This window comes from Callithrix jacchus, chromosome 4 (genome assembly GCF_049354715.1).
Source record: "Callithrix jacchus isolate 240 chromosome 4, calJac240_pri, whole genome shotgun sequence".
Classification (NCBI taxonomy): domain Eukaryota; kingdom Metazoa; phylum Chordata; class Mammalia; order Primates; family Cebidae; genus Callithrix; species Callithrix jacchus.
The window spans coordinates 159,193,309-159,214,821 of record NC_133505.1 but is presented as its reverse complement, the minus strand read 5'-3'; the positions used below and the strand labels follow the sequence as shown (position 1 = coordinate 159,214,821).

General features: G+C 40.8%; 1 protein-coding gene across 33 annotated transcripts in view; it reads left to right on the top strand.

Moving 5' to 3' along the window:
* The window catches only part of SYNE1 (spectrin repeat containing nuclear envelope protein 1), a 518,696-nt gene that overhangs the window by 266,889 nt on the left and 230,294 nt on the right, over positions 1 to 21,513 (top strand). For all 33 annotated transcript variants that reach the window (XM_078370315.1, XM_035297742.3, XM_035297743.3 and 30 more), the window contains 10 exons: positions 4,506 to 4,678; positions 7,404 to 7,557; positions 10,173 to 10,316; positions 11,095 to 11,259; positions 15,325 to 15,642; positions 16,552 to 16,707; positions 16,861 to 17,031; positions 17,874 to 18,200; positions 19,428 to 19,580; positions 19,870 to 20,037. In XM_078370315.1, the coding sequence (XP_078226441.1) occupies positions 4,506 to 4,678; positions 7,404 to 7,557; positions 10,173 to 10,316; positions 11,095 to 11,259; positions 15,325 to 15,642; positions 16,552 to 16,707; positions 16,861 to 17,031; positions 17,874 to 18,200; positions 19,428 to 19,580; positions 19,870 to 20,037 (1,929 nt within the window). The remainder of the gene's footprint in view (positions 1 to 4,505; positions 4,679 to 7,403; positions 7,558 to 10,172; positions 10,317 to 11,094; positions 11,260 to 15,324; positions 15,643 to 16,551; positions 16,708 to 16,860; positions 17,032 to 17,873; positions 18,201 to 19,427; positions 19,581 to 19,869; positions 20,038 to 21,513) is intronic.

Sequence of the window (21,513 nt, the reverse complement as noted above, 5' to 3'; positions counted from 1 at the left end):
AGACCTTGTAATTGGTCTATTCAGGGATTCAACTTCTTCCTGGTTTAGTCTTGGGAGGGTGTAAGTGTCCAAGAATTTATTCATTTCTTCTAGATTTACTGGTTTATTTGCATAGATGTGTTTATAGTATACTCTGATGGTAGATTTCATTTCTGTGGGATCGGTGGTGATATCCCCTTCATCATTTTTAATTGTGTCTATTTGATTCTTCCCTCTTTTCTTCTTTGTTAGTCTAGCTAGCAGTCTATCTATTTTGTTGATCTTTTCAAAAAACCAGCTCCTGGATTCATCTATGTTTTTGAAGGGTTTTTTGTGTCTCTATCTCTTTCACTTCTGCTCTGATCTTAGTTATTTCTCGTCTTCTGCTACTTTTTGAATTTGTTTCTTCTTGATCCTCTAGTCCTCTCAATTGTGACATTAGGCTGTTGATTTTAGATCTTTCCTCCTTTCTCTTGTGGGCATTTAGTGCTATAGATTTCCCTCTACATGCTGCTTTAAATGTGTCCCAGAGATTCTGATACCTTGTTTCTTCATTCTCATTGGTTTCAAAGAACATCTTTATTTCTGCCTTTATTTCATTGTTTATTCAGTAATCATTCAGGGGCAGGTTGTTCAGTTTCCATGTAGCTGTGCAGTTTTGAGTGCATTTCTTAATCCTGAGTTCTAATTTGATTGCAGTGTGGTCTGAGAGACTGTTATGATTTCAATTCTTTTGCATTTGCAGAGGAGTGTTTTACTTCCAATTATGTGGTCAGTTTTAGAATAAGTGATGTGGTGCTGAGAAGAATATATATTCTGTTGATTTGGGGTGGAAAGCTCTGTAGATGTCTATTAGATCCTCTTGGTCCAGATCTGAGTTCAAGTCCTGGATATCCTTGTCAATTTTCTGTCTCATTGATCTGTCTAATATTGATGGTGGGGTATTAAAGTCTCTCACTGTTATTGTGTGGGAGTCTAAGTCTCTTTGTAGGTCTCTAAGAACTTGCTTTATGAATCTAGGTGCTCCTGTATTGGGTACATATGTATTTAGGATAGTTAGCTCTTCTTGTTGCATTGAGCTCTTCACCATCATGTAATGCTTTCTTTGTCTCTTTTGATCTTTGTTGGTTAAAGTCTGTTTTGTCAGAGACTAGGATTGCAACCCTTGTTTTTTTTTCCCTTCTATTTGCTTGGTAAATATTCCTCATCCCTTTATTTTGAGCCTATGTGTCTTTGCATGTGAGATGGGTCTCCTGAACACAACACACCAATGGGTCTTGACTCTTTATCCAATTTGCCAGTTTGTATCTTTTAAATGGGGTATTTTGCCCATTTACATTTAAGGTGAATATTGTTATGTGTGGGTTTGATCCTGCCATTATGATGCTAGCTGGTAATTTTGCCCATTAGTTGATGTAGTTTCTTCATAGCATTGATGATCTTTACAATTTGGTATGCTTTTGCCGTGGCTGATACTGGTTGTTCCTTTCCACGTTTAGTGCTTCCCTCTGTAGCTCTTGTAAGGCAGGCCTGGTGGTAACAAAATCTCTCAGCAGTTCTTGTCCATAAAGGATTTTATTTCTCCTTCACTTACACAGCTTGGTTTGGCTGGATATGAAATTCTGGTTTGAAATTTCTTTCCTTTAAGAATGTTGAATGTTGGCCCCCACTCTCTTCTGGTTTGTAGGGTTTCTGCCAAAAGATCCACTGTGAGTCTAATGCGTTTCCCTTTGTGGGTAACCTAATGTTTCTCTCTGGCTGCCCTTAGCATTTTTCCTTCATTTCAACCCTGGTGAACCTGATAAATATGTGTCTTGGGATTGCTCATCTCAAGGAGTATCTTTGTGATGTTCTCTGTATTCTTGAATTTGAATATTAGCCTGTCTTTCTAGGTTGGGGAATTTCTCTTGGATAATATCCTGAAAAGTGTTTTCTAACTGTTTCATTCTTCCCATCACTTTCAGGTATACCAATCAAATGTAGATTTGTCTTTACATGGAATCCTATATTTCTTGGAGGCTTTGTTCATTTCTTTTTAGTCTTTTTTCTCTACTATTGTCTTCTTGCTTTATTTCATTGAATTGATCTTCTGTCTCTGACACTCTTTTTTTCTCCTTGGTCAATTCAGCTCTTGAAACTTGTGAATGCTACAAAGTTCTCATGCTGTGTTTTTCAGCTGCATGAGGTCATTTATGTTCTTCTCTAAACTGGTGATTATGGTTAGCATTTCTTCTAACCTTTTTTCAAGGTTGTTAGCTTCCTTGCATTGGGTTAGAACATACTCCTTTAGCTCAGAGAAGTTTGTTATTACCCACCCTCTGAAGCTTGCTTCTGTCAATTCATCAAACTCATTCTTCACCCAGTTTTGTTCCCTTGCTGGCAAGGAATTGTGTTCCCTTGGAGGAGAAGAGATGTTCTGGTTTTTGGAATTTTCAGTCTTTTTGTGCTGATTTCTTTCTATCTTCATGGATTTATCTACTTTTGATCTTTGAAGTTGGTAACCTTTGGATGGGGTCTCTGAGTGGACGTCCGTTCTGTTGATGCTGAAACTATTCCTTTCTGTTTGTTAGTGTTCCTTCTAATAGTCAGGCCCCTCTGCTGCATGTCTATTGGGAGTTTGCTGGAGGTCCACTCCAGACCCTGCTTGCCTGGGAATCACCAACAGGGCCTGCAGAACAGCAAAGATTGCTGCTTGTTTCATTCCACAAGAGTATCCACCAGATGCCAGTCAGAGCTCTCCTGTATGAGGTGTCTGTCAGCCCCTACTGGGAGATGTCTCCCAGTCAGGATACATGGGGGTCAGGGAGCCACTTGAGAAGGCAGTCTGCCCCTTGTCAGAGCTCGAATGCTGTGCTGGAAGATCCACAGCTCTCTTCAGAGCTGCCAAGCAGGGATGTTTATGTCTGCTGAAGCTGTACCCACAACTGCCCCTTTTCCCAAGTGCTCTGTCCCAGGAAGGTGGGGGCTTTATTTATAAGTCCCTGGCAGGCTGCTGCCTTTTTTCAGAGATGCCCTGCCCAGCAAGGAGGAAGTCTAGTGACACAGTCTGCCTATAGGGGCCTGGCTAAGCAGCCATGGGATCCACCCACTTTGAACTTCCCAGCAACTTTTTTCACAGTGTGATGTTAAAACTACCTACTCAAGCCTCAGAAATGGTGGACACCCCTCCCCCCACCAAGCTCAAACATCTCAGGTCAAGCTCAGACTGCTGTGCTGGCTATGAGAATTTCAAGCCAATGGGTCTTAGCTTTCTGGTCTTTGCAGGGGTGGGTCCCACCAAGACAGATCACTTGCCTCCCTGGCTTCAGCTAGTTTTCCAGGGAAGTAAACAGTTCTGTCTCACTGACCCAGCCAGTGGGGTGTGAAAAAAAAACCACTGCAGCTAGCTTATTGTTTTCCCAAATGGCTGCCCAATTTTGTGCTGGAAACCCAGGGCCCTGTTGTTGTAGGTTCTAGAAGGAATCTCCTGATCTGTGGGTTGTGAAGACCATGGGAAAAGCCCTGTCTCTGGTCCAGAGTACAAGGGATAGTCCCTAATGGCTTCCCTTGACTAGGAGAGGGAGCTCCTCAGTCCCTTGCACTTCTGGGTGAGGCAACATCCCACCCTGCTTTGGCTCACCCTCCTTGGCCTGCACTCACTGTCCAGCAAGTCCCAATGAAATGAGCCAGGTACCTCAGCTAGAAATGCAGAGATTACCCACCTTCTGCAACAGTCTCACTGGGAGCAGAGTACTGGAGCTGTTCTTATTCAGGCAGCTTGCCAGCAATGTAACTTGGAATTATAACTTCCCTCTGGCTGGGCACAGTGGCTCACACTTACAATCCCAGCACTTTGGAGGCTGAGGTGGAAGGATTCCTTGAACCCAGGAGTTCAACACCAGGCTGGGCAACATACTGACACCCATCTTTAAAAAAATTTTTTTTAATTAGCTGGGCATGATGGCATGTGCCTGTAGTCCCACCTACCAGGAAGACTGAGCTGAAAGGATCACTTGTTCCCAGGGGTTCAAGGCTGCAGTGAGTTATGATTACACCACTGCACTGAAGCCTGGGAAACAGAGATAGACTCTGTTTCAAAAAAAGAAAAAAGAGAAACTTCCTTCTCACACAGAAAAAGAATAGTGCTTATGAAGAACTTGAAATATATAATCTATTTCTATAGGTTTTGTTGTTGTTGTACAGACTGTAACATTTAAAAGCTCTTCATCCTTTGAAAAATCATGAATCCGACTGTAGTATAATTTCCCTTGCTAAAAACAGTAAAGTAAAACTTCATTGGAAGTAAGGGATTATTCAAAGAAGACTGGAGACTTTCAACACCAAGTCCACTTAGTAAAGACCAGTGGGTAGCTGGTGACTGGAACTCACCAGCAAGCCACTTCCTCACCCTCCATTTTAGCCAATTGGGAGCTTCAGGACTGGACACAATTGAATATTATTCTGCAATCTTTAAGAGCTCTGCAATACTTAAAGCCAGAAATGTTAAACATACAAATGACAAAGGACTTGTGTATTTGTTTCCACAGGCTCTCTTATCAGTCAAACAGGAAAAAGAGATTCAGATGAAAATGATAGTGACCAGGGGAGAATCTGTCCTTCAGAATACCTCTCCAGAAGGCATTCCCACTATTCAGCAACAGCTGCAGAGTGTGAAGGATATGTGGGCATCCCTTTTGTCTGCAGGGATTCGTTGTAAAAGGTGAGGAAAACTACAGCCAAGCACCGGGAAGCTATTACTAAAAGATCAATGTAATACTACTGAACAGACTATTCCTGTTGCCTCCCTTCCCTTCCCTTCCCTTCCTTCCCTTCCCTTCCCTTCCCTTCCCTTCCCTTCCCTTCCCTTCCCTTCCCTTCCCTTCCCTTCCCTTCCCTTCCCTTCCCTTCCCTTCCCTCCCCTCCCCTCCCCTCCCCTCCCCTCCCCTCCCCTCCCCTTCCGTCCCCTCCCCTCCCCTTCCCTCTCTTCCCCTCCCCTCTTCTCCCCTCCCCTCTCTTCCTTCCCCTCCTTTCCCTTCCCTTCCATTTTCTTCCCTCTTTTCTTTTCTTTCTTCTTTCCTTCTTTCCTTCCTTCCTCTCTCCCTTTTCTGTCCTATCCACTTTATTTTTCTTTCTTTTTTCTTATTAGAACAAAAGAAACTGGCAGATGTAATCTCATACTTAGATTGACCTGAATGCTGTACTTACTTGTTAATATAACTAAAAATGCATGTTTCTTTTTGTTGTTGTTACTAACATAAAAATACAAAAAAAGATTCATAATGTAAAAATATAGGGATTAAAACCAAGTAGTAAACTTCAGAGGTAAACCCAGGAAATACAAATAGAAGAGTGGAAAAGAAATGGCAGGCAGGGGAGAGCAGTAAGTAAAGGGTGTTGTATTTGCCTGTTCTTACACTGCTATGAACACATTCCTGAGACTGGATAGTTTATAAAGGAAAGAGGTTTAATTAGCTCACAGTGTCTGCATGGCTGGTGAGGCCTCAGGAAATTTACAATTGTGGAGGAAGGGGAAGCAAACACATCCTTCTTCACATGGCAGCAAGACAGACAAGTGCTGAGCAAAGAGGGAAAAGCCCCTTATAAAACCATCAGATCTCATGAGAACTCACTCAATCTCACGAGAACAGCATGGGGATAACCACGCCCATGATTCGATTACCTCCAATTGGGTCCCTCCTGCTGCACATGGGGATTATGGGAACTACAATTCAAGATGACATTTGGGTGGGGACACAAAGCCTAACCATATCAGGTATGTTATCAAGCAAGTTGCCCACCATTGTGAGCAGCTGCAGGCCATGCTGGAAGCCTGTATATAGTGTGAGCCTCGGTTATCCCATCCAGGAGCAGGGGAGCTGCAGTATTTGGAAACAAACTCCTATGAGTTAGGAGAGCAGTTGAGAGCTGTCCTCAGGGTGAGGCTCCACTGGCACTTCTTGCCTACATTGCTCTTAAACTAAGAGTATATCAGGGGCTAGAGAACATCTTCAAGCTAACAGATCTAAGAGCAATTAGAAGTCCAGTTGGCCCCATGTAGTGGTGTAATCTGGGGATGTGGATAGATGGAACATTTTTATAGAGTCTATTGCAAAAGGACCCAAAACCTGGCAGCACAATTAGGCAGAAATGATGAATGGAATTTAAAATATAGACTGTGTATTGAGACAAGGAAGTGCTAACTTATCTATGAGATAAATAATTAAGTTTTAATATTTAGACCAAGTCAGGAAATATTGTCCTTTTATTTCACTGTGATTTTCTGATTTTGAATCTTACACAAGGTAGTTACTGTGCTTATTCTTCTCCCCTGCTCTGAATGTCCTACTCCATTTGATAGAGTTAAGTGCTGCTTCTCTCCCTGCCCAGAGCTTTGGCTCCAGGGAAGACCCACTCAAGGGCCCCAGTTTGGCCTTTGAGCCTCTCCCAGTGTCGAGTGTCCCCCAGGCCACTGACTCTTCAGTTGATAGCCAGTTCCAAGTTTCTGCATATTGGCCTGGGTATAGCTGTCCTGAGGCTATTCTTCAGACCTGGGGTCAGTGTCGTTAAGCCCTGGGCAGCCTGCTCACTCCCAAGCCAGCTTCTTCCTGATCTCTTGACCCCCTGTTGACTGGAATGGATGGAGCAGACGCTATGATGGAGCAGATTTTAGACTCATAAGGATTTTCAATGCGGATTGATTGTCCTTCTCTAATACTGGGGTTCAGGGGTTCAGGGTGCCCTCAGCTCCCCTGAGAGGACATTTCTCCAGGTTCTTGGTCTCCTGCCCTCTCAAGAATGAGAGAGGGGACCATTGCACAGTGCGCAGTAAATGCCGGACTCAAAAGTGTTTGTAGAAAGTGATTTATTTAGAGAGAGAAAAAGGAGGAGAGAGAAACATCTAGCTCTCACATGGAGTGAGAGAAAGAAAAGCCACTCTCACACTGAGTGAGAAGGGTTCCCAGAGGGGGAAAACCAAAGAAGAAAAGCTTCTCTCACACTGAGTGAGAGAATCCAGAAAAATGGAATCCAGGCGAGAAAAGAAGCTTCCACGCTGAGTGAAAGGGAATAGAGAGATGGAGTTTAGGAGGGGAAGACAGGCTTCCGTGAGACAGTGTGGAAGGGGACTCCAGAGGGAAAATCCAGGATAGAGAAAAACAGCTTCCACTAGAGTCCAAAGGGGTGTGGAAGAAGGGAACTTTTAACCTAGGAGGAACCCCCACCTTTTCTACGACCCCGGGCCAATGAAAGGAGTTCCTTTAAACTGCTGGAGTGATTGACTCATAGTTTCTTCCAGTGCCCGCGAATTTCAAACATAAACCATTAAATCTCCTGGATGGAGAGAGATGGGCAGGGGACATGGCGCTGGGAAATTCTTGCCCTTAAAACTACGCCCCCTCGTGGACCCAGAAAGAGAACATATTCCCTCACTGTCAAATCCCTTTCAGTCAACTTGAAGGTGCTCTCTCCAAATGGACAAGCTATCAGGATGACGTTCGACAGTTCTCTGGTTGGATGGACAGCATGGAAACCAACCTACATGAATCAGAAAGGCAGCATGCGGAGCTTCGGGATAAAATAGCTATGCTCGGAAAAGCCAAGGTGAGAACTGGATTTCAGATTCCATTTGTTTTCTTTCAGGCTTCTTAGAATGCAACAGTCGGACAAAACGGGATCACATGTATGCTAGGACTGTGTACGTAAGCAAATCATATCTGGGGCTTGAAGTAAAATTTTTAAAGGCTTCTTAAACTGGACTTTCATTTTTGGTTATTTTATAAATGAGTGAAATTTTTCCCTTCCTGGAAAACCATGTAGACCCATGTTTTATGATACAGACCATTTAAAATGTAGCACCTTGAAATATCTTTTAATATCTTCAGCCTACTCATCATTAGGAAGTCTTTCTTTTCTATTACATCCTTTTGTGTTATTTTTTGTGCATTGGTCATAATGCTTATATTAGTACAGTACTACATGGAAAGATTTTTTAAATGAATGAATAAACATAAAGAGCATATTCTTAAAGCTTACTGAGAGTAGTATGTAAACATCAAGTTTGACAGTCCTTTGGTTTACAGCTGCAGCCTTATTCCAGGCCATGATCATTGGATGGCCTGTTCTATCACCCCTTACCATTGTCCTAAACAGGACTTACGATCTTCTACACAGAAATCCTTTAAGCTCTCACATCCCCTGTTTCTGCTCATTTGTATCACCTCACCCTGAATGTATTCCATTGGAGACTTCAGTATTCCCAGTGCCTTCTTTCTCATTGCCACTCTGCGTCTGGCACTAGGTTCAATTGATCCACCCTCTTCACTTGAGCTGGAACAGGCTCCTAATTTCCCACCTTGTTTCTTGCTTCCATCAATTACTATCACCTGTAAAGATGAATGTCTCGCTTCCTGCCTAAGGGCCTGTGCTGGCTTCCCATTGTCTACAGTATAAGCTCAATCTCCTTGGCCTGGTTTGTAAGAATGGGAATAAGCTCTTCTGCCATGTTCCTTTCCTTCACGCTCACACCCTCCTCTCTCCTGCTCTCCAGCCTTGCTGAATTTCACACTCTCTCCTGAACATGCCACAATCTTCACAATTCTGGCCTTTGCAGAATTTCTTCCCTTTTTACAGAAGATCCTGGTTCTATCTCTGCCCCTAGCAACCTCCTGCGCATCTTTCTGAATGAATTTTGAAGTTATTTCGGTTATGGGACACCATTACCATGCAGGCTTGATTCATTGTTCTATGTCTATAGCCCTTGGTTCTGAGCTCTTTGTCAATATATATTTGTATGTCCCTTTCCTTCAGTGGATAGAGATGCTTAATTTTCTTTACATCCTCAACACTTGGCTCTCTCTGACACAGAGCACATCCTGGGTAAAAGTTATTTAAATGACTAGATGATCTTATGTGACCTATGCCAAGGCACTTAGTGTTTCTGTGTCTCATTTATGCATCTGTAAATTAATATAATTATAATGATCTACATCATAAATACCTGCATGTATTATCTGCTCTAATAATTAATTGCTTAATTAGATTATTCATCTATTCAATCAACATTTATTGAGAAATTGCTACATGCAGGCATTTTGCCAGATTCTAGCAGTAAAATCAGTGAAGTGTATGCTAGTGGGATACATGCCCTCAGTAATAAATATACAAATAAATAATTATAATTATAACTGCTGAGTACTATGAAGAAAAAGGCCTCTCTGAAACAGCAGACATGTAGTCAATGCACTGAAGGATTTAAGGCAGAGAAATGAGCCTGGAGGAGTGGAGGAATCAGCAGTCTAGATAGAATAAACAGCAGGTCCTTAGGCCCTGAGGAGGGAAAGATCCTGGTGCAATGGAGAACTGCAAGACAGGCAGGTGTTGCTGCAGCCGAGAGCAGGCGGGGAGGGGCTGCGAGGGGAGTCTGATGGAGAAGGAGGGCCTGATCCTGCACGGCCATGTCAGCTGCTCTGAGGATTTTCCACTTGATCCTGGCAGCATTAGGAAGATAATCCAGGTTTTAAGCTGAGAAGCTACATGATTCAACTTTTAATTGCAAGATGTTATATCACTTAGACTTCTGTTTGTAGCATGAAATAAGGGACAGGGAAAGAATTGGTGGCCAGGAATCTGCCTGGGAGACTACTGCAAAGTCCAAGTGAAAGAGGAGAGTAGTCTGGGTGAGGGAGTTTGCAGGAGATGTGGGGACAGATGTCACGGTATTATAGGAGGCACAGCTAACTGGATTTATAATGGTTAGGAGGATGGAGAGCTAGAGAGGATGCTGGAATGATTACCATCCTCTGGGTTGACTGTCTGGGTGTGAGGTCATGGCATTTGCTGTTTGAAAAGAGATGGAAAGAGAAGGGGGTTTCATGGGGGGCTGGGGTAGAATAGGGATGGGGTGAACATCAGGGGCCCATTTCTGGACATAGTTAAAAATATTAAAGTAGAGATATAAAGGAGTTAATTCAGAATTCATATCTTAGAGAAAGTTCTGGACCAGACATCAAATACACACACACACACTCACATACACGCACACACACACATGCATTCACACACATATCTGTTTTAGATAAATAAATAGATGGAGGGATGGATGCATGGATAACCCGAGGTCACTTGCCAACTGTAGAGTTAAAGTATCTTGGTTTTAGCAGTGGCATTGATGTGATGGTGCATGGGTGACTGCTTTATTTTTCTTAAATGCTCTCTAGTTATTAAATGAAGAAGTGCTGAGTTACAGCAGCTTGCTGGAGACCATCGAAGTCAAAGGGGCTGGCATGACAGGACACTATGTCACCCAGCTAGAGCTCCAGGATCTACAGGAACGATACAGAGCCATCCAAGAGAGGGCCAAGGTACAGTGAAGCACTTCCTTGTAGACTCACCTAAAGAGGAGCATCTGGAGCTGTGCTCCTTTAAAGACTCATTTATTTTCAGGAATGACAAAAAATTGGGAAAACAGAACAAAAGCAAAATGAAGTTTTAATATTTTAAAGGTATTACTGGCAAAACCAAACAAAAACCTTCAAATATTGTTAGAATTATGAAAGCTACTCAAGTGAGATAATTTTTGGCTAAAAATTCCTTGAAATGTACCAATTTAACAAAAATTCTGGACAGCTTCGTAATGAAGACTCATACATGCCTTATGATGTCTGATCATGAGACTTTTCTAAGGTAGGAAATAATCTCTGGCTGTACTTGTCATTCTTCATTTAGTCCTCACAAAGAAAATAAATATGCCTTTTCAGAGCACATTAGACTGTGGAAAATTCAGTCTTTAGTAAGTCCAAATCCTCATTTAAGACACAATATAAGAATTTCAATTTTCTTCAATAGCAAAAGTGAATTTTTATGAGATTAGTAAAGTGAATTCATTTTTTAGCCTGTCTATGTTGCATTCAGAGGTCATGTAGTTATTTCAATAAAATAATTAATATAGCTTTTAATCTGAAATATTAGGTTTTTATATTTTTACATAAACATCTTGAAGATTCATTATTCTAGGAAATAACTCATATTCCAATGTCTCAATAAATGTACTTTTCTAAAATTACAAAAGTGAATTGTAGCACATTGATGCTTTATGAAGTAATGTGTTCCATTCTTAATTTTTTTAAATGCTGATTATAGGAAACAGTAACAAAGTCTGAAAAACTTGTCCGCCTGCATCAAGAGTATCAGAGAGATCTGAAGGCATTTGAGGCTTGGTTGGGGCAAGAACAAGAAAAGCTCGACAAGTATTCGGTTCTTGAAGGTGATGCCCACACTCATGAGACGACCTTGCGTGATCTTCAGGTAAAGCTTCCTTTATCCTAAAACAGAGGAATCTTCATTCTGAATATGGAATTATTATTTTAAGCAACAGAAAGTTAATAGAAACCTTGAGTCCAGTGGCTAGCCGATACACATTAAGCATAATTCCCATAAGGTTTGATCACAAACATTCCAAGACCTCAGTAGTATATGCTAGTTGACATCATTTTGTAGGAAATTTAGATAGGACAGAGCTGGCATTTGGGGAACTCGTATAGCAGCTAGGCTGGCCCTGACAAGAATGGCTAGAGACCTAATCAATGGACTTACCTGCCTATTTCTCCCTAAAGGATCAAATCAGATGTGGGGAACAGCAGCAGGAGTCATTAGAAGGTGACACAAAGTCAAACTAGTGGCAATATCTTGAGCCATATTGTTTTAAGCAAAACTTGTGACATTGGTGATGATACAAGGTTCAGGCTCAGAGTTCTAGAAAAAGGAATTAAAGAAGAAAAAAAAAATGTTGGTGCCCAAGCCAGCAGGCCATAATTCATGGTGAGATGTCGGACATGGTAGAGAAACTGTTCATAACCTATATACTTATTTACTCATTCAGTATTTACTGGATACTTAATACAGTATAGGTATTTTGCTAGCTACTTCAGGTAAAGATGATTGAGATATTATTTCTGTCTTCAAGGAACCTGAAATCTGGTGAGGAAGACAAACCCACAGAAAGATCATTATAAACAATGTGGTGAGGACATTAATAGACTAACATAAGGGATCTTATAGCAGCATGAAAGAAGGGCCTGTAATCTTACCTTAAGGAGTAGGTAGGAATCAAGGAAGTTCACCAAGAAGGGGCCACCAGGTACAAAACAAACAGCAGAAGATAGAGAAAGGCCAATGAGACCACTTTATGTCCCACCTGCAATGTGTTGGAACTTACGAATGTGCTATGAGCCCTGATCAGAATTTGTTCAGGATTGGGAAAGTTTTACCTACAGCTTGGACAAGGTGGAAAAATCAAGACCTTTTTCTGTTAGGTCTTGGAAATTGTATAACAGCAAGATAATGGAGGGCCAGGCACAGTGGCTCATGCCTGTAATCTCAGCACTTTGGGAGGCCAAGGCAGGCAGATCACGAGGTCAGGAGATTGAGACCATCCTGGCCAACATGGTGAAACCCCATCCCTACTAAAAATACAAAAATTAGCTGGACGTGGTGGTGCGTGCCTGTAAATCCCAGCTACTGGGGAGGCTGAGGCAGGAGAATTGCTTGAACCGGGAAGTCAGAGATTGCAGTGAGCCGAGATCATGCCATTGCACTCCAGCCTGGGCAGCAAGAGTGAGACTAAGTCTCAAAAAAAAAAAAAAAAAAGAGAGAGAGAGAATGGAGTTGCCGTTAGTAAGTGGGGACTCTAATCCTCAATGACACCGAGCGCTAGATGACTTCAGGCAGGAGAGAACTTCTCAGACCCAAGTTCATCCAGAGAGTTGTAAGGATTAACCAAAATGGAAGAAAATCTTATTTTAATATGTTTTCTACTCATGAAGTAAGTAAATAATAAAAGTTAGAAGGGTCACAGTTTCCTCAGCTTACTTACGGGTCTCATCCATCCTGCCTCCAAAGAGTAGGATGTCCTAGTCCACAGATTTAGCTGCTGTAATTTATTTGACTAGAATCAACTATTTTCTTTAACGCTTATTCGTTCTATACACCAACATCATTGGCAAGCAAATGCTGAGCTCTCTGCGTTTTTGTGTCAGAACTAAGCTAATAGTTACCTATCACCAGTAGATGTTGCTGTTGTTCTGTCAAAAGAAAATATTTCACTTAAGCCAGTATTAATGTGGTGCAAAGCTAACTTCAACCCCTGTTTTCACCATGCATTAATTCCTACATTTTCTACTGTGAGCCACCACAAAGTTTAAAAAGGAAGGAAGGTGCTAGTGACAGGAAGCAGTGGTGGAGAATTGTGATGCTGCAACCACACAGCAGAATTTCTTTAGATCCTGATGTTCCATAGCATGCACAGTGGTGTGGGGATTGGCCTGTAGTGTGGACCATATTTAGAAATTATTATTTTATTGTATTGTGTTTATTTATTTATTTTGAGACAGTCTCGCTCTGTCGCCCAGGCTGGAGTGCAGTGATGTGATCTCAACTCACTGCAGCCTCCACCTCCTGGGTTCAAGTGATTCTCCTGCCTCAGCCTCCTGAGTAGATTGGACTACAGGCACGTGCTACCACGCCCAGCTAATTATTTTGTATTTTTAGCAGAGAAGGGGTTTCACCATGTTGGCCAAGGTGGTCTTGATCTCCTGACCTCATGATCCGCCCACCTCGGCCTCCCAAAGTGCTGGGATTATAGGTGTGAGCCACCACGCCCAGCCCAGAAATTACTATGTATAACCTGAAAGCCTAGTTTGGGTCATAGAACATATATATTGTTTATATATTTTTAATATAATATATTTAATATATTATGTTTATATATTTTGTATATTTAATAGTATATATAAATATATATTTTAAATATTGAACCATATTTTTTCTTCGAAATACAGAGCTGAGATTTGTAATATATGAGAATTCATCTATTCTCATAATATTCTAATATATGAGAATATATTAAATATTAACTTAAATAATAAATTGGTTATGAACTGTGGAAAAGATGCTGAGAAGATTAATAAATCAGGATAGGGACGAGTCAACTGCTGCCCATGGCCACAATGTGTGTATTTTTAAATGAAATATTATTGGAATGCAGCCACACTCATTTATGTATGTATTGTCTGTGGTTTTTTCATACTACAATGGCAGAGTTAAATCATTGCAACAGAGACTGATGGCCCACAAGGCCCAAATTATTTACTCTCAGGCCCTTCATAGGAAGAGTTTGCAAACCTTGAATTAGGAAAATTATTGTAAAAAATTATCTTGAAAAAAGGTCTAAGAATTTTATGATAAAGACTATGTATTTGTTGCCATTTTGATTCATATTTCACCATGTATATCTATAGTTCTTCTCTTTCCATGTGCATATGTGTTTACATTACACCATGCTTGAAGTGACATATATTTGAAGAAAAATGTTCTATTAGTTGAAACCATATGAAATTGTTAATTTTATAAGAAAAATATATTAGCAGTCTTAAGTGGTTTGATCTGATGGTAAGAATGTTTTTTTAAATATGGTATTAAGAAATACTATGTTTTAACTACGTGTATTGATTTTTTTAACATTGTTGGTGGGATTTGGCTTGATTTCTTTTACTTTAGATAATCAAATCAAGTGACAGTATAGATTTATGTTTATCACCAGAAATATGTGTGTCATATTGTTTTACTAACATCTTTAAGGGTATAAGATTCTTTTTATAATATAAAAAATCGCATATGTGCTTCAAAACTTTATTTATACTAAATTTGTATAATGTAGATTTATACTAAATTTGTACTTGTAGATCTTTGAGGCTAAAGCTTTGGTGGAGGAAATTTATTTGTACCTCGGAGCAGGTGTGATGGGCAGGTGTGATGAACCAGTTTCCCAGGTTTGCATGCCCTGCACTCTCCAGGTTCAACTTTTCTTGGCCACCGCAATGCCTAGAGTACAGCTTTGGCAAAAGAACCCTTCTTAGCAAAAAAAAAAGGGTTTATTGTTTCCTTCTCAGTCACAAATGTAGCACTGAGCTATTCAATGTCATAGCAAGAAGCTTAAGGCACTTTAAGCAGATTATGAGCCATAATAAGCCTAGGTCATTCTTTTAAACAATAGCTCTTCACTCACGAGTGTTTTCCCCTGTAATCTAAAAAGTCAAATTTCAGAAACTGTTGATTGAGAAAAATATCAGGGAGGGTATATATGTGTGTGTGTGTGTGTGTGTGTGTGTGTGTGTATTTTAATTGGAAAAATTTTAGGAATCCTTCTGACTTGGGAGACAATATTGTTAAGGACATATTTTTGTTTAGGGCATAATCAAATTATTTTTTTCTAATGAGAAGTTCAAGCCAGCACAGTTGGCTTGGGTGAGACATGCTAACCCATGCAAGTGTGAAATATGATTGAGAGTGACAGCCATTCCATTTTCTCTGCAGGAGCTCCAGGTACACTGTGCAGAGGGGCAGGCACTGTTGAACTCAGTTCTGCACACCAGAGAGGATGTGATCCCATCAGGTATCCCACAGGCAGAGGACCGGGCTTTAGAGTCCCTCCGGCAAGACTGGCAGGCTTACCAGCACAGGCTGTCTGAGACCCGAACTCACTTCAATAACGTAGTGAACAAATTGAGGCTGATGGAGCAAAAGTTTCAGCAAGTAGAGGAATGGCTAAAAACAGCAGAGGAGAAAGTTGGTCGCAGGACCAGACGTCAGTCGAACAGAGCAACCAAGGAGATACAGTTACATCAGATGAAGGTACAACTCATGCAGATTCCTGATCTTTGTCGAAGCTGCAGTTAGCTTGCATAGTTTACTTCATTAAATATTTAGTAACTTTGTCCAAAGCTTATGCTTTACAAAATCTTTTTGATTACCTAGAAATTTAAAATAAATTACAATGGAGCATTCCTCTTACAGCAATTATTTCATAATTAGTCTTTGATAAAATATAGTTTAATGTAAATGTTTCATATATTTTTTCCATATCCTATTACCTTGTTTTGTGAAGATACATGAATGCTTGTATTGCAATAATTTAAGTTTTTGGTTCTGATATGAAATTGCTCTAACATAGTGCATCGGAATATTACTTGAGAATTAGTTTTATTCTAATGTTTATGCAATTTTAGTGCATACATCTAAAATAATGCTTGGGCCTTAGGAATTTCTTTTCATTATCTACCCATTTTAAAAATAATCTAAGTACAACAGGAGGTATAAAAACGTATGCCACTTTGTTTTTATTTTTATTTTATTTTATTTATTTATTTATTGAAGACAGAGTCTTGCTCTGTCACCCAGGCTGGAGTGCAGAGGCATGATGTTGGCTCACTGCAACCTCCATCTCCTGGGTTCAAGCGATTCTCCTGTCTCAGCCTCCCAGGCAGCTGGGATTACAGACGTGAGCCACCACACCTGTCCTGTTTTCATTTTTAACTTTTGAATTGAAGTGTAATAGATGCAGAAAACTATCCAACTCAAGTGCACAGTTTATATCACATTGTTGTATATTTATGAAGATAATATATAGCATTGCCAAAATTATATCTCAAAATAAACATTTTCTAAACATACACTGAAACCATTTCCTGTTTAAAAGATATCTATTTGTCTTATCCAAATCCCTAAGACTGAATCTTTCCCTTCAATACTTTGTCATTTCAGAAGTGGCATGAAGAAGTGACTGCGTACAGAGATGAAGTTGAGGAAGTGGGAGCTAGAGCTCAGGAGATACTGGATGAGAGCCACGTGAGCAGCAGAATGGGCTGCCAGGCCACCCAGATGACTTCTAGATACCAGGCCCTGCTTCTCCAAGTGCTGGTGAGTGTGCCACCAGGTGCTCCGAATAAGCCACTAACTTTGCTGGCCAAAATAGTCTTCCTTTTGCTAACATCCAGGGAAGATACATGTTCATGAACAAAGGCCCTGCACAGGCCTTTAATTCACCATTCAATTTTCTCTTTCCTTTCAAAGGAACAAGTAAAATCCCTGGAGGAAGAGATTCAAAGTTTGGAGGAATCAGAATCATCCCTCAGTTCCTATTCTGACTGGTATGGCTCTACGCATAAGAACTTCAAGAATGTGGCTACCAAGATTGACAAAGCAGATACAGCAATGATGGGGAAGAAATTGAAGACATTGGAGGTAGGCACGCACACTTCAGACTCATATCCAACCTTTCCTTTCACCAAGCTGCCCCATTCTTCTGTGTAGATATTGGAAGCACAGGTGATCATTCCAACTGTTATGAGTGGCGATCCTGACCTCACCATGTTACTTGCAATGCTTTTGGCTCTTCAAGGCCAAAAGCTGGCTTTCACTTATTTGTGATGTGTTGTTATCAGAATGACTTACACATGGACACCCATGGAAGTGTTGACAGAATACCAGTGAGTCACTTCAATATTAAGTGAAAAATATCTTTCTCAAATTAATGGCCCAGTGTCTTTACAGAGTTTAAATTCAGGTCTTTAGAAAGAGATTGCTCAGGATGAGAGAAACATCAAGTTGTTTTTCATGTCTCTGACTTGGAAATGATAAATTTATCAAGACTTTTAGAACCTATATGGAAGTAAAGAAGTCGGGGTTACTGATTCCTGGCAGTTCAAATGTGGTTATGAATGCCAACAACTTATTTTAAAGGGAAATAAGTGGCCTTAAGAACAGGACTTGATAAACCTTTCTTTAAAAGGGAAAGAAATGTCCAGGCACGGTGGCTCATGACTATAATCCCAGCACTTTGGGAGGCCAAGGCAGGTGGATTGCTTACGTTCAGGAGTTCAAGACCAGCCTGACCAACATGGTGAAACCTCGTCTCTACTAAAAATACAAAAATTAGCTGGGCATGGTGGCACGTGCCTGTAGTCCCAGTTACTTGGGAAGCTGAGGCAGGAGAATTGCTAGAACATGGAGGTGAAGGTTGCAGTTCCATCTCAAAAAATAATAAGAAGAAGACAACATTGCTTCCTACTCACTCTCTTTTTCAGGTTTTGCTCAAAGACATGGAAAAAGGTCACAGTTTGCTGAAATCAGCCCGGGAGAAAGGAGAGAGGGCTGTTAAATACTTGGAGGAAAGCGAGGCAGAGAGGTTAAGAAAAGAGATTCATGATCACGTGGAGCAGTTGAAGGAACTGACCAGCACTGTCCGGAAAGAACACATGACCCTGGAAAAAGGTCTTCATTTAGCAAAGGAATTCTCAGATAAATGTAAAGCACTGACACAGTGGATAGCAGAATACCAGGAGATCCTACATGTTCCTGAAGAACCCAAAATGGAATTATATGAGAAAAAAGCCCAGTTATCTAAATACAAGGTAGTGTGTTGTTACTCATTGACAGGTGCCTGCGGAGGTCACGCAGGGACTAAATGGAAGGGAGGTGATTCTTGCAGTGTGTCACCTGTAACAGCTGCTGGAATACATCCCGTGCATGCCCGTTCTGCGGCTGGCCAGTGAAGCCATGACTTATGGAGATGTATTGGGTTAAATACGGTACTTCAGAGTTATTTTCTCCATTCAGAGATCTAATACTCAAAGATTGTATCAATATGTATCTGTCAATTAATTAAGATCTTTTCTGACAGTGATCCAGGTATTTGAATCCTCCAGAATCTTGCTGGCATCAGGATTCCATACCTGTAGGTTTTATCTTTTCCATATAGAGGTTTCCCTTCGTCTTCTGGTACCCAAGGCTAGAAGCTGACCTATGGAAAATTGAAAATGACATATCATATTTGTAAGAAAATAAGTTCTAATTAACAAACTCTAGCTAAGTATCTTAGAAATTGATTTTTGAAAGAATAAGTAGTGGTGTAGATATAGCTATACATGGTATAGATACAGGTACTTCACCTGTTCAAATTTTTGAAGCAATTATGCAAGCTTATATGTGCAATAATATGTGTTATAAATTTGATCTGGATGACTAAGTAATATCTTTAAGAATCACAGTGTGGTGGCTTACCCCAAAGCTTTTCCTGTCAGAAGCTTCCAGCCAATGTCTATTTCTATCCTTGGCTTCTCTGCCAAGCCTGACAACTTGTCTTTGAAGATGCCACCTGAGAATCACAACCTCTTCCTCCCAGCCACTAAATTCTTGATAGATTTAAATAGTGCTTTCAGCCTATCTCAGCAAGGTCACAACTGGAATTGTTCTCCCTAACTCTATAACTAGCTCTAACTGGAACTAACTTCATGACCTCAAAAATCAAAAGACAGTGGCCTCACTCCATTTTACATTGCACTTTTTTTTTCCTCTGATGAAAGTAAGAAGGTGAAAGCCAGAAGTATGAGCTATATTAAATTTAGCCAAATATAACTATTTCCCACCCTTTTTTTCTCCACATAGGAAGGGCCATTTGATGTGTTCCTCTTTTTTTGTATTTAGAAAATGTGTTAGCCATAATAAATCACTCTTTAATGTTTGGTAATGTACCAGTCTTTCTTTGAGGCGGATCATCTCTTGCATGCCACAGGAATATGTATTATTCATCTTGTCCACAGAGATGAGCAGGCTCATTTTTTTTTACTTTGTAATTCAAGTCACTTCAACAAATGGTGCTGTCCCATGAACCATCAGTAAAGTCAGTGAGAGAGAAGGGTGAAGCCCTTTTGGAACTGGTGCAGGATGTCACTTTAAAGGACAAAATAGATCAACTGCAAAGCGATTACCAGGACCTGTGCAGTGCAGGAAAGGTAAGGAGAGATGAGCAATTCTGTAAAAGTGTTTATTTGCCAAAATGTGGGCTCTGACTCCATCCTCTCTGTCACATAATTTTAAGGCCTGGTATGGGTCAATATTTTTTTTATTCAGATGAATATTTAATTGGCATAATGAGTACTTTTTTTTTTTCCATTCCTGGTGGTCTTCTGATATAAGTAGCTCTATATATCTGTGAGTTGCACCAGGTTTTTTGTAACACAAAACAGTTTGGAGTAGGTTTTTCACTTGAAAGTCACCTCTGATGGGCACCTGGTTTTGCAGAAGCATGTCTTCAGTCTGGAAGCGAAAGTCAAAGACCACGAAGACTACAACAGTGAGCTCCAAGAGGTGGAAAAGTGGTTGCTGCAGATGTCCAGCAGGCTGGTAGCCCCCGACCTCCTGGAGACGAACAGCCTGGAGACGATCACCCAGCAACTGGCCCACCACAAGGTACCCCTGACCTCTAAAGGGCTGCCTTTGGGACAGCTTCACCAGTGTGTATATGCACGCGTCTGTGCATGTGCGTGTGTGTGGCGGGGGGCAGGGGTGCATACCCAGGTGCAACTCTGGTTTATAATGATTGCACCGAGAGAACCAGGTCTGTATTAGTCGATTTTAATGCTGCTGATAAAGACATACCCAAGACTGGGCAATTTAAAAAAGAAAGAGGTTTATTGGATTTATAGTTCCATGTGGCTAGGGAGACCCCACAATAAAGGCACCTCTCACATGGCGGCAGATGGCTTGTGCAGGGAAACTCTCCCTTTTAAAAACCATCAGATCTCATGAGACTTATTCACTCTCATGAGAACAGCACAGGAAAGACCTGCCCCATGATTCAATTATCTTCTACCAGGTCCCTTCCACAACACTTGGAAATTCAAGATGAGATTTAGGTGGGGGCACAGCCAAACCCTATCAAGGTCTAAGTCTCAAGCACCTCTGGCAATTGACTGTTGTCAATTCAAGTGAATCAAGAAGAGTTGAATCCTGGCACTGAACTTCTGAACACATGGTTGCATTTTTCCCGGCTAATAATTCCTATCTCAGAATTTAGTCTTTATGGAGTCTATTTTAGAAAATGCAGCCAAAGCCATCAGGAAGTCTGGATTCTAGGCTGGACTCTTCCCCTTCTTGGAGAGAGAACTTAGCCTCTCTGAGTCTGTCTTTTTATCCTTTAGGATGATAACAATACTAGCCCATCTCATAACTGTCGTGCTAATCATAGGAGATATTTGTGAAGATGTTTTGTAAATCACAAAGTACAGTACTAATATGAAGAGTTCTTATCTTTATTAATATGTATTTTTAGCAATTATATGTACCAGATGATAGATGTATGGTCACAATTTTATGGAGCAACTTATTTGTGATCTTAATGGAAAACAATTTTAGTCATGATATGGTCATAACTAGGAAAGCCAGTTAGCCTCTCTAGGCTACAACATTTCTGTCTGTAAGGAAAGATTTTGTTTAATAAATGCCAATAAAAAAGCAACTACACATTACCTTCTGGTAGGCACTGAGGAGACACTAAGCCAGAAGGTAATCTACCCCATGAATAACCACATGATGAAGTGGTTCTATTCCAACTCGGAGACAAAGTGATTCTTTTCAATTGAATGTATGTAATAACTGCTAGCCCAGCACTACTTGAAAAAGGAGTAAACACTGGACTGCTGAGGGGCCACCCAAGTTTAGATATAATGTAGATATAATGATGGGTTACTGAGGCAACCCTAGGTTGGATTGTGTCACTTATCATTAGCATCATATAATAGTTAAAAAAAAAAAAAGAACTGGCCAGGCGCGGTGGCTCAAGCCTGTAATCCCAGCACTTTGGGAGGCCAAGGCGGGTGGATCACGTGGTCAAGAGATCGAGACCATCCTGGTCAAAATGGTGAAACCCCATCTCTACTAAAGATA